Source organism: Hermetia illucens, chromosome 1 (genome assembly GCF_905115235.1).
Source record: "Hermetia illucens chromosome 1, iHerIll2.2.curated.20191125, whole genome shotgun sequence".
Classification (NCBI taxonomy): Eukaryota; Metazoa; Arthropoda; class Insecta; order Diptera; family Stratiomyidae; genus Hermetia; species Hermetia illucens.
Genome location: NC_051849.1, coordinates 119,781,657 through 119,802,024, shown reverse-complemented (window position 1 = coordinate 119,802,024; position 20,368 = coordinate 119,781,657). Strand labels below are relative to the sequence as shown.

Here is a 20,368-nt window from a genome sequence, read left to right as displayed (position 1 = left end):
AATAATCGTGGCTCTGCGGAAACCCTGTTCACTTAAGACCGAGCAGATGGTATGAGCACTATTCCCTGTGCACCCCGTATGGGATGATGACGTCGGCGCGGAGAGCGCAGAGGACTGTCCACTTTTCTCTATAAAAGAGTTGGAACAGGCAGTCCTCTCTATGAAAAGCAGGAAGGCGCCAAGACCCGATGGTATTCCAACAGAGGTATACAAACTAGTATTCCAACACCGGCCAGACCTATTTCTTGGCGCATTCAATGCTTGCCTAAAAGAAGGCACTTTCCCTGCTCGTTGGAAGGTGGCGAGGCTTGCGCTGATCCACAAAGAGAAAGGTGACCCGGAGTGTCCGTCTTCATACCGCCCACTATGTATGCTTGACACTGCTGGAAAAGTGCTGAAAGAGCTTATCAGAAGTAGACACGCTGAAGCGATACGCATCGCCGGAGTTTGGTTTTAGAGCAGGGAGATCCACAGTTGATGCTGTCATGCAAGTCATGGATGATATTGAAGGATTATCTGAGGAACCGCTCCCTGCTCTATGAAACACTAAAGGGTCAAAGGAGGATGGAGGTCATGTTGCGGTGGCGCAGAGATCCATCCAAGGCCAGACTTCTGGAACGCTGCCTATGATAGTCTACTTAAACTCGACATGCCAGAAGAGTCGCGCCTGGTCGGCTATGCAGATGATGTCGCGGCGCTGCTGGACGCACTATCGAACAGGCACAAAGCAGACTTGGCATATTGATGCGACGGGTAAGTGGATGGATGACTACTCATGGTTTCAACCTTGCACCGGAAAAAACCGAAGTAGTCATCTTGATTGAAAAGAGAACTCCGACCCTGCGTCCCATATCGTTCGGCGAGTCGATATTCGAGTCAAAATCAGCGGTTGACTCTTGATTCAAAGATGAACTTTTCGAGCAAATCAAAACAGCAGCGAACAGGGTTGCAGCTTCAGTTTCCCCGTTAAGTAGGCTAATAGCAAATATTAGGGGTCCTGTATCTAGCTGATGACGTCTCCTGGTGAGTTCAACGGCAGAGAGGTGTGAGCTGACGTTCTTAACAAGGAGGTATATCGTTAACGCATCGTGCAAGTACAGAGACGGGGAGCTTTGCAGCTGGCGTCTGCGTACCATACTGTCTCTGAACTGGTCGTGGTGGTGATCACGGGAGTAATGCCCGTTGCCTTCTTGCTAAGGAGCGTCAAGTCATATACAAGCGGAAGGGAGATGCGCCAAGGGAGGTTGTTGCTCGTGAAGAACCGCAACGCACTCTAAACGAGTGACAGCTCTCGTGGCAAAATGAAACTAGAGGCAGATGAACTGCTCGGCTCATCGGCAACTTAGGTGCGTGGCTAAATCGAAAGCATGGTGAGACTGACTATTTCCTTACCCAATTTTTAAGTCAGCATGGAGGTTTGCAGTCTTACCTGCACAAGATTGGAAAGGCGTGATCTACGGATTGTGTGTTTTGCAATAGAGTTATGGACGACGCCCGCTACACTTTTTTTCTTGTGGAAGGTGGGATGGAGTTTGCCAGCAGATCTATTTAAACACAGGGGATTTCTCTCCAGACAACATTGTCGAAGAGATACTGAGGAGTGCTGACAGGTGGAGTCGTGTTGCCCATTATGTTCGGGCCTATCTCGTTGCTAAGAAGATAGAGCTCGACCGATGGAGGAGCCGTACAGCAGGGGATTCCATAAACTGACAGTTTTCTCCCTCCTCTCCCTTCCCGTTGGTGAAAGGAATTCCCTGATTTCAAGGCTCCGCGAGGCGGGAGAGTTCGGGGACTAGCCCGAAGTAATGAGACAAACGATACCAGGCTAGCTCTCTGACGATGGGGAGGTGTTTAGTTGGTAGCCCGAAGACATACCGAACCGGGAGTCCAACACGCTGTCCAAAGCTTTGACGTAATCGACAAAGCAACTCAAGCGATTTTTTGGTCTCTAATTGCCTCTCCTATAACTACCGAGTCGATAACGAATTGCTCTTTGCAACCCATTTGCCCTACTTGGCAGCCCTTCTGCTTCTCTTACAAAATGTTGTCGGTCTCAAGGTGTGCATTGACCCTTCCACTAATAATGGACGCTGTGAATTTGTAGATGGTTGGTAAGGAAGTAATCTGCTTTGGAATTCGTCCCGAACCTCAGCGGAGACTTTAGCCGGGCGATGAAGAAGAGTGCTTGGAGGAATACTGAAACTGTTGCTTGTATTGTGGCGTGGTGCTACTGATTATGCCACCGCCTTAGCCCCCCTCGACTCTTGCTCACAAGTTTCCAGGATATCTTCGAGTGGTACACGCTCCTTGATTACATCCCAGATTGTGTAAGAAGGCAAGCCCTTGCAGAGAGTATTGCGAGAAACGCTCGACGAATCTGGGGGGCAGCAAGGAGCGGGAAGATGCTGTACATGCCCGCTCCGTTGGAACAAATGATAAAGGAGTTCGTTTTCTTAGTCCGCTTCATGCGATGTCTACGCGAACGTGCTGAAGTGGTTGCCACAGATTGTGGCGAAATAGGCACAGCAGGCGAAGCCATGCTCCTGGGCATCGTGGGGCCTAGATGTCAAACGGCTTTAAGATTACCGATTTTGACACCATGCTGTCCATTACGGCGTAGTGCGCCATTACGGTCTTGAATGAAGTGCTCTAACATACTTCAAGGTCCTGTTCCAATTGGATTGTTGCGCCAACGATTATTATTATTTTCGAGTTGTCACAATCTCGGCAGATGCCGGATTTTACCTAATACAAGCACTAAGTGCCAAGCATTTAGGCTCGGACGATCTTGCCTACTTACGTAAATTAATGGGCGCTGGTGGTGGTGGCCAGGGGTAGGTCAATGGGAGAATCCATCGAGAACTCCCCGCAATATCAAGCACGTATGCAAGGGAAGCCGTGAGGCATTTACGTACAATACCTGTACCTGACAACCACCCGCTCGAGACACCAAATTTCCTCGATTTCTTGAGCCAGTAGCTCACAGTTCACCTTCTTCTCCACGTATTTCCGTTCGATGTTGCTATAATGGGGGATAGCAACATCGATAATATACGCGTCTTACCAACTAACAGTACGTCAGGCTTGTTGTGCGGAATATGACGATCAGTTAGAACTTGCTTGTCCTAATACATGCCGGAAATATTCCCGTGATCAGCCCATGCTTGTATGAAATGTTTTGATGGACCACCACACACACCATTATGCCTGGTGATGTATGGCACCGGTGCCATAACAGTGCAGCCAGAAATGAGATGGCCCAACGTTTCTAACGCCGAGCCACTGGTCGTTTTCCACCCATTCTTTCATTATGAGCTGGCGACCACGCTGTTCTGAATGGCACACATAAACCCCTCCTTCTCAGCAAAGAGCTCCCCAACACAATTTAACAAATGCAAATCGACAAACGGCTGCCAAAAACAATTCGCCTTTTTACCGTGCATTGCCTTCGACTTCCATTTATCAATCCGCTCTTGGTCCGACTTCACCCCACTCTGAGGATTGAAAGATCGATCCTTCAAGTTAAGTGGAGTCAGTGCACACCTTCCTTACAGACAGCCGCATGCAAGAGACTCGCCTGCTCTTTGCTGTAAAAATAAACGCGCAGCGAGTTGACTTGGCGATGATGTTGTGCAGCCACGCCAAACACGCCTCTACCTGCACGGCAGAGTTTGGATGATGCATTCGGGATTTAGACATAGTTGTACGTATCCGCCGCTGGACGTTTTCAGATCGGTCTTCGTCCACGGTAATATCCCGAATGCATGAGCCCGTGAAGAGATAGCGAATATATTCAATACGCTTATTTTATTCTTCTTCGAGAGATGCGAATTTTATGCTTTACACGTCTAATCCAAACTCCATCCAAATATCAAGGCTGAACATTTCTACTATTCACAACAGACTTCTAAGATGGTCGTCAGTACCAGCATACAGCTTGATGTCATCTAAGTACATTAAGTGTGTCAGTTCGCACTTAGCACATAGGCCATATTTTATTGCAAATCCGTGCTCTCTAGCATCATTCAGTAGCCATGAAAGGGGGTTCAGTGCCATACAAAACCAAGGGGGACTCAATGAGTCGCCCTGGAAGATGCCCCTCCGTATATGGATGGGCTCTGAGGTATCGGCACCCTCAGATGTACGCACTGATAAGGTGGTATACCACCCTTCCATGACTGTAGCCAAAAACTTTATTAGTCTCAGGTCAATGAAATACAGACCTAGGACATCTATGTGAGGAAGGGTGGAAATTTCTTCGGCCAACTAATGACTTGATTTTTGCTATGTGCCAACCGACCATGTATACTGGTGAACTTTTCTAACAAATGTCAAAACTAAGACCGGCTTCGAAAAGTACTAACCGCATCTATTAATTTGATACCCCACATGACTACATTTGATGAAAAAAAAATGTCCACCCCCCTTTTGCATATATGGGGACCCCCTTAAATTCGACGTAAAAGGATGTAATTCACTTTATGCGTGAGCGTCCACAGTTCCCACCTTTCTACCAAATTTGGTGTTAACTGCTATAACCAATTTCGAGAAAAATGCATGTGTCAGACAGACGAACAGTAGACCGATTTTAATAAGGTTTTGTGGTTACATAAAACCTTAAAAAGAAGAGAATTTATGAATTGCATGGACGAAAATCCCTAGTAGCACCGGAATGATTGCATTAAACTTAAAACGCGATTGTGGTGTATAGGTTTCACATGGGACAGCACGAAAAGTTATTCTGAAGCACATGTGTTTGTGCAGGAAAAAAGTCACTGATTTCCGCCTAACATATTTCAAAAAGACTTTGGTTTGCTTTACACCACATTGCTCTTCCAAAAAAGTATTGCAACGACGTGCTTTTTCTGGTAAAACCAAAAGAACGTTGTGATGCCACTTACAGGGCTGGAAAATAAAAATTTAACACCGGTAGTGAAATTTACTTATATATACTTCGGCTCATACCGCAACACAAAAAATGGCTGCCTACAATTCAATGGTGCACCGTCTCTGCACATACCCCCTAAACAAAGATGGCTTCCATAAAGAAAAAATGTTCATACTTGATACAGCTTCACGCATTAACGCAACCTGGATGAAGTGGCGTTCCACAACTGGTGTCCTTTGTGATCGACGTATCAATGAACGTCTCAAATCTAAAATTTACCGCAATGTCGTCCGTCCAGTCGCTCTCTATGGTTCTGAGTGTTGGCCGACCATAAAAGACAATGAACGGCGTCTTGCGGTAATGGAGACGAAGATGCTACGTTGGACTAGTGGCGTCACACGTTTAGATCACATCCGAAATGAGGATATCCGCGATCGTTATGGGGTTGCACCGATCGTGGAAAAGTTTGCGAGAGAGGCGTCTTCGATGGTATGGTCACGCAATTCGTGCAAACGAGAATTCACTTGCAAAGATTGGTCTGAACATCAAGGTCGATGGTAAACGACCAAAAGTCAGACCTAAGCAACGGTGACTTGATACGCTGGATGGGGATTTGAAAGCCTCGAGATTGCACCCAGATCAGGCATTCGATAGAGCCAAATGGCGAAGCCGATCACGACGAGCCGACCCCACTTGTGAACGGGACAAAGGCTGAAGAAAAAGAAGACTTGATACAGCTATCAAGAATGGTTACACATCCGAAATGAGGATATCCGCGATCGTTATGGGGTTGCACCGATCGTGGAAAAGTTTGCGAGAGAGGCGTCTTCGATGGTATGGTCACGCAATTCGTGCAAACGAGAATTCACTTGCAAAGATTGGTCTGAACATCAAGGTCGATGGTAAACGACCAAAAGTCAGACCTAAGCAACGGTGACTTGATACGCTGGATGGGGATTTGAAAGCCTCGAGATTGCACCCAGATCAGGCATTCGATAGAGCCAAATGGCGAAGCCGATCACGACGAGCCGACCCCACTTGTGAACGGGACAAAGGCTGAAGAAAAAGAAGACTTGATACAGCTATCAAGAATGGTTACACGGTCGAAATAATCGAAAAGCTGATTAAGAGAAAGCAAGACCCGATATGGAAGAACCAACATTCAACATTGTTCGAGCAAGAAAGCACTCTAGCTGACACAAAATGGGTGAGCATACCATTATCCAAAAACTTTTATAGAATAAAATCCCTCCTAGGGAAATACAATATAAAAGTGATCGGATCAAGCAGAGACGCAACCCTTAAAAGACAATTAGGGAGCGAAAAGGACCCATTAACGGAAGAGGAAAAAAGTGGGATTTACTAGATCAGCTGCAATGACTGCGAGATGGTCTACATTGGCCAGACAAAACGCTTCATCACGGCTAGGTTCCAAGAACACCTAAAGGAAGTAGAGAAGGGAGAAAGACGAGGAGCCAACACGGTGCGTTCTTCGGTTGCGATGCACGTCATAGAGGAGAGGCATTCTGTGACGAGGCCAAATCTGGAGGTGGTACGACAAGTGAATAAGCCACACACCTTGGACGCATGGCAGAGCTTGGAAATATTGCGAAAGGATGCGGCAAAATTGATGAACACAGATGAAGGGAATTGTGCATCAAGGCTAATCAAAAAACTCGCTGACAAACACAGGGACCGCAAAACCCACTAACTATTGATAATTGATGCCCATCAACCCAAAAGTTATAATATTATCCCTACCTGAATGTGGACCTTTTTACGTTTTTCTCTTTACCTTTTAGAAATTGTACCCACATACGGATCTTTAGCTTTTAAGCAACTTTTTATAATCTGTCCCTACAGACCTTTAATTTGTTTTATTTAAAAATCAGGAAAAACTTCCCAATGATTTAGTAGCTTAAGTATTGAGGAAGAGAGTAAGTAGGTTTCGAAATACGTATTTACTAACTATTAAAATATATTGTAGTAAGAGCAAGCTACCTAGTTTTATTTTTATTTAGAAGAACTACAAGCATCGGAACGATAACTATTTTAAGTGCTCTTTTGTTTCATTGGCAGAGGTTTTTCAACTCTGCTGGTAATTATTTTGACTAACAAAATTATTAATTAATTTTTTTCACAACAAAATTAATTAAGACTTACAGTCATTTGAAATTTCACTACCTAATCCGACATTCCAGTATCAACAGTTTTCAAAATAAAGCCATCTTCTGATACTGTGGAACTATGAAGAGTGAATTTATTTTGTTGTGAACCATTGAATTGTTTTGCTTACCGTATTATCCAAACCCATTACTAAATCACCGAAAGCTGGCATTTGGGTCTCGTTTGATTGATCTAATTCTAATTCACTGATCTTGGAAAAATTTGCGAAGGCTTGTCTTTTTCCGTCTAAGATTTCCCTTTCTTCGTCTGTATAGAATGTTGGCTGCCCCACAAATTTTATTCGACGCCTACCAGCATCGCTAATGTGGTCACTATCTGAATCGAAACCATTCGCGGAAAGACAAAGTGAAAAATCTCTATTTTCACCTATCAACTCTCGCAAACCAGAAGAACCTCGACGCTCTGCTGTATCCAAGCCACCACAAGATGCTTCCCGGTCGCTTATGCACATTACTGTTTGAGGATATAATTTGTTCACATATTGCTCTAGCCGGAGTAGTTGTTCATCTCGTACAGATTTTTGGGTTGGCAGAGCAGCCTCACATTTAGGCCTCCTGAATCTTGTCCCTCGTTCTTGGCAAGTATTCAAGTGCAGTATCGGAGGTTTATCTTCTTCGGGAAATTCCTCCCTAGATGCTTGTTTAATCAGCCGTGGCGTATGAAAGGTCTTAGAAATAGGGCCTTTAGTTTCGGGAGGAAGTGCACGGGAAGAAGTTGGTGAAGCCACTGTGTAGATTAAGCTGGTACAATGTTGATGGTTTAAATAATCAGGCGATCGCTCTTGTAAAAGTTTATCTACTTCACTTTGAGAAGTGTTCAATTTTAAAAGTTGCCAAATAGATCCTTCCACACTTTTTCGTAGAACGGCTTTTGAAAAAAACACCTGATGAACGACTTTTCCACTCTATTTTCCGCCCTGAAATTATTATTTGAAGAGTTTGGGGTTTTACTGAGTGGACTTTATCTTTGGTCTTAGGATACAAGCAGCTAGAGGGGTTGCGGGATTCAATATTATAGCTGTCGTCCACTGGGGTGGTCTTAGTACCCGTTGTTATTATATCATTATCGTTATCTTTGTCCTCTTTCCTCCGAAAGGAATAGAAAGGGAATTTCCTTGAGAATATGCTGTTTTTTTTCAATGCAGGTATATTTAATTTGCCTTCGGGAAATTCTTCATGAATTATAGCATTATCTGCGACAATATCATTATTACATATTCGATGCACAATTTGATCCCCTCTTTTACTTTCTAAATCAGAAACTAAAGGCCTTTTACGACGCCATAATCGAAAATTGGGGGACAGTCGAGAAGGGATAACTTTGATATTTTTAATTTTTGTTTTGCTCGACAATAAACGGCGCGGTTTCCGTATAGAAGTTTCTTCAGAAAGAGGTCTTTGAAAAAAAGAAGAGCTCGTTTTTTCAGGAGTTTCACCCTCACACTTTACACTTTTCACCACGCCTTGTGTTGAATCTAATTTGCTCATCGTTAGCTAATAACTCAAAGAAGAATTGATTGTCAGCGACGCAACCATGATTATCATTTGTATTCACTTATTTTCACTTATTTGTAGACACAACCAGAACTTTCTTTGCATAACAGACCGAGGTGCTATTTAGACTGGATATTCTACGAAATGACAAAGAGACAGACCTGCAATCGATAGATCATGTTCTAGCGTACGCGCACTAGTTCGCTTGCAGCGGCTATCAGTTGATACTGGAAATTTCTATTTCAAGAACATATACTACTTTACAAATCAAATTCTTATACATATGCTGACAGCGAATTTTACCTGCATAGATCTAGCCTTGAGGAACTACAGCACGATGGGAACGATTAAAAGCCCTAGTTAATTCGTATAAATTTGTTATAGAAAAAACAGCAGTAGATCACAGCCACACAAATAAGAACACATTGTCACACAGAACTACACTTACTTGAAAAGTGTCGTACACTTGACAATGGTAAACTGATAACTGTTCTTAGCAAGTAATTCATCAGATTCCCTCGACAAATGAAACCTTAAAGTTGTTACTTCCAATTATACTGCTACTCTAGTTAAATGGCACTCATGCCCTCTCCATGAATAAGGTTGAATTTTATGAAAATGCCTTCAACCACTACTGTGTCCCTACCGTTGTTCCGTTCAAAAATAAAATGTGATACGTATCTAATATTCATCTACGTATCATCCAGATTGATTAAATCGCTCATATTTATTGTACATATATGTATATATGGCATAAATTAGGTAGACCGGATAATAAATGAATTTTATGGTTAAAGATTGTGATTTTTGCTGTCATTTATTGTGTATGGTACATTAAAGCTTAAAGAACTGTTTGCCAGTATTGAACATATTAGTTCTAAAAAAAATTCAAGGGATGTTGACTCGTCTTGACATTTTATCGTATCGCGTGGCTTAATTCTGATTTCATTAAATGTACGTGCCGCGGAGGGAATTCTTCATTTTGGTCTCCTAAATATACATACAAAATATACATGCTAGTAGGTAGCGTTCTTCCTACCTCATGTTTGCTCAATTTTTAATTGTGACCGCCTTGTGTATAAAATTAAGTGAATTATGAGGTGAAGTAGATGCCCTCCCGTTTTTCATTAATTGTTGTTGAAATGGATGCGCTTTCAGTCCATAGCTAAATGTGCTTACATCTTCTTTTTCTTCAACCTTTGTTTCGTTCACAAGCGGGGTCGGCTCGTCGTGATCGCCATTTTAGTTGATCAAATGCCTGATCTGGATGCAATCTCGAGGCTTTTAAATCCCTATCCAGCGTATCAAGCCACCGTTGCTTCGGATGACCTTTTGGTCGTTTACCATCGACTTCTCGTTAGCGCGAATTGCGTGACCATACCATCGAAAACGTCTCTCTCGCAGTTTTTCCACTATCGGTGCAACCTCATATCGATTGCGCATATCCTCATTTTGGATGTGACAGGACGACCGACATTGCGGTAAATTTTAAATTCGAGACGTTCGGTAATACAATATGTCGATCACAAAGAACACCAGTTATGGAACGCGACTTCTTCCAGGTTAATGCGTGAAGGAAGCACTTACATACTATTACCATTTTTACGAATATGTATTTAAGTATTATTTATCCTTCAAAGCAAAATCCCAAACTTATCTTTAATTGATTAGAGACGCGACCTACTTGGCACTCCCAAAGAACGCGACCATAATGAATACCGTCCCATTGGCTTATGAGCTTTGTGATTCACATTTCAAATTGGATGGGTTTAATAGCGTTGCGGGCGATTAAATGACATGTTCAAAATGCTTTTAGCAAACTCAAATAATTGCAGCAAAAAGTTTCGAGTTGAGATTCTCCGAAAATGCAATCACTTTTACGATTTCGTCTCTTCCAGAACTAGTGCGGAATTTTAAATCGACAAAAGAACTTCAAATTGGCTGACCGCGGCTAGACGGGGTGTGATGGAGCGACCGTGGTGGTCTTATGTGTCCTATGTGTGAAGATTTTTTTAAAGTTGAAAAATAACATATTTTCGAAAGGCAACTTTTGCTTTCTCCTTATCCTTAACTTCGGTTATCAATGTACTTGTATATGTATAATGTAAAATGTGTGTGTCCGGATAACTTAGTGGTATGAGCACAAGGTTGTCAAAAGGAAGGTCGCGGTTTAAATCTTTCAATCAATCTCAGGGACGGGACATGGAGAAAAACCACTACACCATATATTATAGCGGGCATCCAGTAAACCACGTGCTCGGAGTAGGTTTCTTAGTCAGCCAAAAAATGAAACCTGCTGTTATCGGCTTTGAAAGCATAAGCGAACGGCTATGTACTCTGCGCTTGCGAGGCAAGTTTAGAAATATAAGCCTCATAAACGTTCACGCCCGTACAGAGGAGACTGCAGAGTCGGAGAAGGATACCTTCGACGAGGCAGTAGAACGAACCCTCGAAGCCTGTCCCAGATATGATATCAAAATCATACTTGGGGATTTTAACAGCCAAGTAGGGACGGAGCCCGTTTTCAGGCGATACGTTGGCTCCACAGCTTACACGAAAAAACAAATGATAACGGACTGCGGACTATTCAATTAGCAGGGTCACACGAAATGGTTGTTGGAAGTACCTGGTTTGCGCGGAAAGCGGTCCACAAGCATACGTGGGCCTCTCCAGACGGGACCACTTTCAACCAAATTGACCACGTGTTGATCGAACGCCGCCACCTCTCAGCCTTGATGAATGTCTGAACAAATAAGGAGGCCAAAATAGACTCGGATCACTATCTCGTTGGCATGGTGCTCCGAGCTCGAATAACATTACCACCTAGAATCCCCTCTGACAATCAGGTGAGAGTGAACACTGAAGCCATCCACAACACAACCCTCCGCGACACCTATAAGAGGGAAATGGATGCCGCAATAACCGCAGTCCACAGAGGACCTGGAGATGAAGCATCAACAAATGATCTTCACAATCACCTGAAGAACGTTATCATGAATACGGCCACAAACATACTTGGCCCCAGCCGCAAAAGGAGTTGGAACGGGTGGTTTGACGATGAATGTAAGCTAGCAACGGAACGGAAGAATGCCGCATACCGAGTAATGTTGCATTCTCAAAGAACGCGGGCACGCGCAGAGACTTATCACGACCTCCGTCGAGTGGAGAAGCGACTTCACAGACGGAAAAAGGAAGCCTGGGAGAACCAACAAGCCTATAAACTAGAAAAGTACACGGAGCAGCCGCACCAGGCGCGCAAGTTTTACCAACAAGTCAGCAGGATGAAGCCTTATACACCTCGATGCTCATCCTGCCGAGACAAAGAGGGAAATCTGATTTCCGACAGAATGGGCATATTAGAGCGATGGGTTGAGTACTTTGATGAGCTACTGAACAACCAGAACATCGGCGAGTTGGAGGTCCCGCCAACTGAAGATGACGGACAAATACTGCCACCACCAAGTTTAGGAGAAACAGTCCGTAGAATTCATCGGCTAAAAAATCATAAGTCGCCAGGAGCCGATGGAATTACAGCCGAATTGGTTAAATATGGAGGCGACCAGTTACACCAAGTGGTTCATCAACTTGTGCTCAAGGTATGGGACAGCGAATCAATGCCTGACGATTGGCAACGAGGCATTATCTGTCTCATACATAAAAAGGGAGATATCACACAGTGCAGCAATTATAGAGGTATCACGTTGCTGAGTGCCATCTATAAGATATTCTCCACTATCTTGCTAGGCCGGATAGCCCCATACGCCCAGAACATCATTGGCCCATACCAAAGAGGCTTCACTCCAGGCAAATCAGCAACAGATCAGATTTTCTCTCTGCGGCAAGCGATGGAAAAACTGCTGGAATATGGAAAACAGTTGCACCATCTATTCATCTATGATAGCATAGCCAGGGTAAAACTATACACGGCCATGAGAGAATTCGGTATCCCGACGAAATTAATAAGACTGACTAGGCTGACCCTGCCCAATGTGTGAGGCCAGATAAAAGCAGCAGGATCACTCTCAAGACCATTCGACATCAACAACGGTCTACGACAAGGGGATGCGCTATCATGTGTCCTCTTTAATCTGGCCCTCGAGAAAGTGATTCGTGATGCTGAGGTAAGTGCAAGAGGTACGATCATCTTTAAGTCCACCCAACTACTGGCCTATGCTGACGATATCGACATCATGGGAAGAACCACCCGAGATGTACAAACTGGCTTCATCCAGATCGAGCAGGCGGCGCGAAATCTTGGGCTGTACATCAATGAAGGCAAGACAAAATACAATATATGGTGGCAACGTCAGCACCGAAGACTAATCAACCAACAACATCAAACCGCACTGGTCAAACACAAACACGAAGAAGAATAAGGATAGGAGAATACAACTTTGAGACCGTTGACAATTTCTCCTATCTAGGGTCGAAAATCACAACCGATAACAACTACGATGATGAAATCCGCGCACGGTTGTTGTCAGCCAACAGAGCCTATTTCAGCTTACAAAGACTGTTCCGCTCGAAACGTCTCACCATAGGGTCAAAGCTCTTACTGTACAAGACTATGATCTTGCCAGTCCTCATGTATTCCTCGGAAACTTGGGTTCTTAGCAAGAAAAATTGCGAACTCTTGGCCGCGTTCGAGAGAAGAATCCTCCGAAGAATTTTTGGCCCCCTACATGAGGATGGACGATTCCGTAGCCTACACAATGACGAAATCTATGAGCGATACCATGACCGTCCGGTTGTGGATAAAATCCGGCTCAATAGGTTACGGTGGGCGGGTCACTTAATCCGTATGGATGAGGATGATCCCACCCGGAAAGTCTACAAGGGCAATATCTATGGTAGAAAAGGAAGACGAGGCAGACCCTGCCTAAGATGGAGCGATGGCGTGGGTCAGGACACCAGACAGCTTTTATGGATATCGAATTGGTGGACCTCGGCGCAAAACCGGGATGTCTGGAGTTCCTTATTAAGGCAGGCCTAGACCGGATACCGGTTGTTGCGCCGTTGATGATGGTGATGATGAATCAATCTCAATCTCTCACCTTTCGTGGAACAGAGTTGGGCTCAATAGTCGATCTAACCTATGTGAGTATCATATTGGCGAGGAGAATAGTCTGGTTTATCAGTGAGCGTTATACCCATGTCCGGATAGCTGAGTGGTTAGAGCGCAAGGCTGTCGTACGGAAGGTTCAAATCTCATTGGTGGCAGTGGAATTTGTATCGTGATTTGACGTCGGATACCAGTCGACTCAGCTGTGAATGAGTACCTGAGTCAAATCAGGGTAATAATCTCGGACGAGCGCAGTGCTGACCGCATTGCCTCCTAGTGTACCGTTACGGTATTGAATGAAGTGCTCTACCACACTTCAAGGCCCTGATCCAACATGGATTGTTGTGCCAACGATTATTATTATTATTATATTATATTATACTCATAGTAACAATTACGCAATTATCCTCCAAATCAAATATGGGCCATGCGGCCATGTGCGCTCCCGCGGAGCTGGAAATCGGGGTTGGTCCGTGAATATTTTTAAAGACGATGCATACATGGCGATACCATTGTGAAGCCACGATACCGGTGATACGGCTTCAGAAAAGGTAGAGCAAATAATGAGACACATAATGAGGGCATATGACACTGCCATGCCGAGGTGGCAAGCTATTGGTGGGATGAAGAGATCTCGGAGTTACGGGATGCATGTTTTCGAATTGGAAGGATTTGCCAACCATCTAGAGGAAGACTAGATCTTGACGAGAAACGGCAAGCATGTGCAAACCTTCGGGGTAGGCTTAAGCGAGCTACGCAGAGCAGCATGTGAAAATGCTTGAAGGCGCTGCTAAGATCAGATTCGACTGGTTTATCAGCGTATTCAAAGCATGCATGATAGAAGCAGTTTTCCCCGATCAGTGTAAGAGGTAAAAACTAGTTTTGCTTCCGAAGCTCAATAACCAACCGGAACATCCATCATCATACCGCCCGATTTTCCTTATAGACACGGTAGCAAAGCTGGTCGAAAAGGCCACCTACAATATACTTTTCCCTATTATAGAATTTCAGGATGGCCTATTGGAGCGAAAATTTTCGACAAGCCCGATCAGAAACCGACGTCATAAACGTAGTTGTGAAACCGGCTCAAGACGCGATGTCGTCTAACAAATGCTGAGCCGTGGTGACCGTGGCAATGCGTTCAATTCAGCCAACTGTAAGTAGATAAAAGGCTCATTGGCTAAAACGTATGTCCCTTGTTATTTGAATAAGCTCCTCGAAAGTTATCTCTCGAAAAAAATACTTTGGTACGATGCGGATGAGGGACCCAAGTAGTATACCGTCACCGCAGGACTGTGGTACTCCTGCGGTGACGATATACTCAGTATTGGGTCCTCTCCTGTGGAACGTGATGAATAATGTTGTCCTTCCCATGCCAAAGAAGCCACGATAATCAGTTTCGCATTTGATGTAGCCGCGGTTGTCATAGCAAAACAACCTTAAGATATTGAAGTGTACGCTAACAAAGTCATTAGCGCCATAAAACTGTGGCTGGAGGTGGCTCAGCTCGATCAAAAGACGGTGGCAATCTTGATTACCAACCGTAGGAAGAGGAATACAATTAATATTCGTGTTGGTGGCCACATCATAACTTCGAAGCTGGTTATAAAATACCTAGGGGCAATGATAGACGCTAAAATGAATTTCAAAGGATGCCTGAACTATGTCTGTGAGAAAGCGGCGAAGACCAGCGCATCATTAGCGTGGATGATGCCTAACATTGGTGGCTTAAGATGCAGTCGCAGATTACTTGTGGCCGGAGGGCCGCTCTATACTAGTATACGCGGCACCAGTTTGGGGTAACGAACTAACGTGTGAAGGGAATTAGAGAAGAGTAAACATGACTCCCTACTTAGTGGCGCCAAGGGTGTGCAGCGCATTCAGAAAAATCTCCGGCGAGGCAACATGTGTTTTTGCGGGAATGATCCCGATGGGCATTCTATCAACTGAGGTACGCTGTCTGTACGAGAAAAGGAGAATGAATCCGCCTGAAAAGGATACAGAGTACGGAATGGCGGCAAGGCGAGAGTCGCTGGAATGTAGCAGCAATGATGGGATGACCCGCAGGGGAGTCACTGGACCTATACTTTAATTCCCCGTATTGAGAAGTGGCTTCAGCCAGGACACGGCGAGATTAACTACCATTAGACACATTTCTTGTCATGGCATGGTGGTTACAGGAAGTATCTGCACTAATTCAGGTCGGATGACTTTGCCTTTTGTTCCAAATGTGATTGCATATCTGAGGACCCGGAGCATGTTATATTCCACTGTCCACGATTTTACTCAGTGAGGAGAAGCTTGGAAGATTCTCTGAGAATCAGCATAAGCGCCTAGAATATCGTCGGGGAAATGCTGAATTCGGGGAAAAACTGGTGTACGGTGCACTCCCCAGTCAAAAGTATACAGGAGGGACATGGAAAAGTGGAGTGCGCAAGGAGAACGCGAACAACGGATGGTCTGGTCGCTTAAAGCGTGGTCCTCCCCGCGAAGTAATTTCATGCGGTGGTTCCGCGGAGAAGGAAGAAGGAGAAAGTGGATTTGAGCTTAGTGAGCTCCCTCTATAAAAAAAAGACAGACATCGAATCGAATCTAATAAAGTTTTGTTTCACACAAAACATTAACAAGTCGGGAAAGCGGAAGCTTGACGCTTCAGGTATAAAAAGTTTTGTGTTTCTCTATGTGAGGAGCATAAGGTAGTTCTCTATTGGCTTACAGCATTGACCCGAGATATTGAAATCGCTCAGTTCTGGGCAGGTTACTGCCATTGCCAGAACTGAGCGATTTAAATATATCGAGTCAATGAAATCAGCCAATGGAGAACTGCGTAATGAAATTGTTTCACGCATTATGCAACCTGGATGAAGTGGAATTCCCCAACCGATGTTCTTTGTGATCAGCGTACGTCCCAAATCTAAAATTTACTGCAATTTCGTCCGTCTACCGCTCTCTATAGTTCTGAGGGTTGACCGACTGTAAAGGACAATGAACGGCGTCTTGCGGTAATGAGGACGAAGATGTTGCATTGCGCTGGTGGCATGACACGTTTTGATTACGTCTGAAATAAGAATATTCGCGATCGATATGGGTTTGCATCGATCGTGGAAAAACTGCAAAAGAGGCGTTTTCGATGGTGTGGTCACGTAATTCACGCGAACGAGAATTCAACAACCAGTATTGGTCAGAACATCGAAACCAAAAAGCCGGCCAAAACAATGGTGGCTTGATACGCTGGATGGGGATTTAAAGGTCTCGCGATTACATCCTGATCAGGCATTTGGTGAAATAAAATGACGAAACCGATCACCACGAGCCGACCCCGCTTGTGAACTGGAGGCTGAAGAAAAAGAAAAAGATGTGAGGAGCGACGAGTGCACGACAGCTCCGTGTAATATAGCTAAACATTCCATTGCCCTCTATTTTCTAGAGAGCGATTTAAATAAATCATTTGATGGAAAGCCATGTGGTGATAATAGTCAACCTCATACGCTTCACACCCTGAATTTAATATTATTGGCAAATGCAAAGAATTTAACCAACATCAAATATAAAAAGGGCTAGGGAGAATTAGATTCTTCTTGAATGGAATTTTAATATTTTACTGGAATTTCAATTATTCTCGTTAATTATGACGTCAGCATATTATTTGTATGGCTTAGGATGTTGTTAATTAGCACGAAATTGATAAGTTTGAACTTTTATATCTTTGACACTAATATTATAGTTGGATTTTCATGGAACTTGGCATGTGTATGCACGAGACTGTCCTCTATGCCGGTGCAGAATTTAGTACACGTAGGATGTACTTAAGGGGGGTTTTTTAGTCAATTTCTAAAAGTTGATAATATATAATACTATTAGTAAATTTATTTGAGCAGATACCGGAATGGGAGTACTCGAAAATTATTTTTCACATAAGTGTTTTACACAAAACCTTAAAAAGGGCTGCAGATAAATATTATAGATTCTTCATGAATGCGACTTTAATATTTCACGCGAATGTTAATTATTCCGGGTAATTATGACGTCAGCATCTGATTGCATGGCTTTGGAAGCAGTAAATTCGCGCGAAATTGCTAAGTTTGAACTGCTATAACTTTGGCGTTAAGTGCCAGATTTCCACGAAATTTAGCAGGTATATACGAAATATTGTCCTCTATGCTGGTACAATTCGGAAGTCCTAGGATGAATTTAAGGGGGGTTTTTCAGTAAATTTCTAAGTAGTAATATAATAAATAAACTTATTTATTTATTTATTAAGATATCGGAATGGGACACATTGTGAGGCCAAGATTTCATCCAGGCGCACCACCCTGTTTTTTTCAGATTTTTAAGTTGGTTAGTTTCCGAAAATGAGTCCTGTCTCACTTCGAGTGCGTACATTTTGACTTCTTGCTCACGCACTTTGCAATTTATGCCAAAACTAATGTCAGTTTCGTTCAAATCGAGACCTTTTATTTGATACCCTACACAACTATAATATATCCGGTGAAAAAAATGTTTGATTCCCCCTTTGCATGTATGGGAAGCCCCCTTTAAACTCCACCTAAATTTATGCCACTCGCTGTATGCGTGGGATTTCATAGCTCCCATCTGTCCACCAAATTTCGTTTAGCCGTTTTGGAGAAAAACACGTGTGACAGATAGATAGACAGACTTTGAATCGATTTTAATAAGGTTTTGGTTTACACAAAACCTTAAAAATGACTAGTTAACACCCCGTGTGGATACTTTTTGCGTCATATATAGCATTCACTGGTCAGTAGTCGACCAACCGTCGGACATGTTCGGCTGGAATCCTTTTCCGTTATTCAAGAAAACGTTTCACACAAAACATTAAAAATGACCAGTTAACGCCCCGTGTGGATACTTTTTGCGTCATATATAGCCTTCACTGGTCAATGGTCGACCAACCGTGGAACATATTCGGCTGGAATCCTTTTCCGTTATTCAAGAAGACGTTCCACCAAGTATTTTTTGCTGACAGCAATATTATTGAAAACCTGCGAGGTCAGGTTGATGATAGGATTCACTAAAGTGCTATTTCCAGCATATCCAGGTGGATTTCATGCCAAATATATCTAGGTTGATTCCATGTCACTGGCTAGTGAAGGTTGTATATGATGCTAAAGATCTCCACACGGAGTATTCATCAGAATCAACGGCGCAACAACCGGTATCCGGTCTAGGCCTGCCTTAATAAGGAACTCCGGACATCCTTTATTAAAATCGATTCAATGTCTGTTTTTCTGTGCGTCCGTTTGTCTGTGTATCTGGCAGTCTATCACATCCGATTCACTCAGAAGCGGCTGAACCTATTGGCACGAAATTTGGTGAGAACGTGTGATCTTCAAAATTGTTTGTACGTATAACAAGTGGTGCCATTTTACGTTGAGCTTAATGAGGAGCAAATTGAACGACTCAATTAGTATTTTTCCAAACTGGTATTATATTTGGTATGATGGATCCAAACGTGAGCCCCAAAAAGTGAAAGAGTTCTCGTTCTCAGGAACCTATCTAACGGAAAAATCTGAACAAATTATGCATCTGAATGAAGTCTAGATCTCAAAATACATCTCAGTTATAGATGATCAAAGTTTTATATCTGAATAACGTCATAATGATATAAATTGTACAGCGCGTGACAAGAGAACGTCTTAGATTTCCTTCAAATTCTTTAAAATTGATTCAATGTCTATTTTTCACACGGACTTTTCCCAGAAACGAACCCTTACGCATGTAGTGCATTACATTGCTGCACGTTGAACTGACACATAACGTTTTTTCATCGAATATCGCCATGTGGGATGGTAAATGAAAGGTTTCCATGCTGCTCGACATTGGTAGCAAAGGCCAGGGCTGGGGGCCTGAAAGGGGTCAATTACTCGAAGGGAACTACCCAATCGAAAAATCTGAAAAAACATGACAGTTCTTGCATATAGAATTTAGGCCTAAAAAATCTCTTTTTTGCAATATCTGCTCAAATAAAGTTAATAATAGTATTTTTTGGGATAAATGTTTATTTTTTGATTCAAACATTGGAAACTCCAAATACATTTCAATTCTTAAAACTAATATATTATTAATATAGTCCCATACCATTGCCGGGGATTTTCAACTGTACTCTTTTTAAGGTTTTGTGTAAACACAAAACCTTATTAAAGTCGGTTTACTGTCTGTCTGTCTGTTTGTCCGTCACACGCATTTTTCTCGGAGACGGTTGTAGCGATTAGCACCAAATTTGGTAGAAAGGTGGGAACTGTGAACACTCATGCACATAGTAAGTTACATACATGCAAAAGGGGGGTGTAAAATGCTTTTTCATCAAATATAGTCATGTGGGGTATCAAATTAAAGGCGATCGATTAGTACTTTTTGAAGCCGGTCTTAGTTTTGACATTTGTTGAAAAGGTGAGGAGTGCGGGGGGTTGAAAGTGACAATTTTTTAAAGAACGCATTCTCAGAAACTACTTAACCGAAAAATCTGAAAAAAATCAGAGAGCTGCCATTATATGGTGCCTAGGCTCCGAAATACTCTCCATACCGATACCTATTCAAATAAAATTAATAATAGTACAATACTATAATTTTTAGTAATTGACAGGAAAACCCCCCTTAAGTTCACCCTAGAATCACAAAATTGTAGGTAGTAATGTAGGCTGCAGCATAGAGCATAATCCTGCCAAATTTGGTGAAAATCACACTATTACTAACAAAATTACACTAGGTCAAAACTGT

The 20,368-nt window shown here is 43.2% G+C and overlaps 1 protein-coding gene across 6 annotated transcripts in view; it reads right to left on the bottom strand.

Annotated features, from left to right (window-relative positions):
* LOC119650945 (ras-related protein Rab-38) overlaps positions 1-20,368 on the bottom strand; it is a 392,470-nt gene that overhangs the window by 194,306 nt on the left and 177,796 nt on the right. The window contains exons 1-2 of one of the 6 annotated variants that reach the window (XM_038054186.1): positions 9,017-9,259; positions 8,872-8,924 (exon numbers count right to left, since the gene is read on the bottom strand). The exons of 3 other annotated variants lie outside the window; for them this stretch is intronic. In XM_038054186.1, the coding sequence (XP_037910114.1) occupies positions 8,872-8,877 (6 nt within the window). In that variant the 5' untranslated portion in view covers positions 8,878-8,924; positions 9,017-9,259. Of the gene's footprint in view, positions 1-7,184; positions 8,833-8,871; positions 8,925-9,016; positions 9,260-20,368 lie in introns of those variants that run through there. 2 more of the 6 variants (XM_038054234.1, XM_038054179.1) reach the window with 2 other exon arrangements.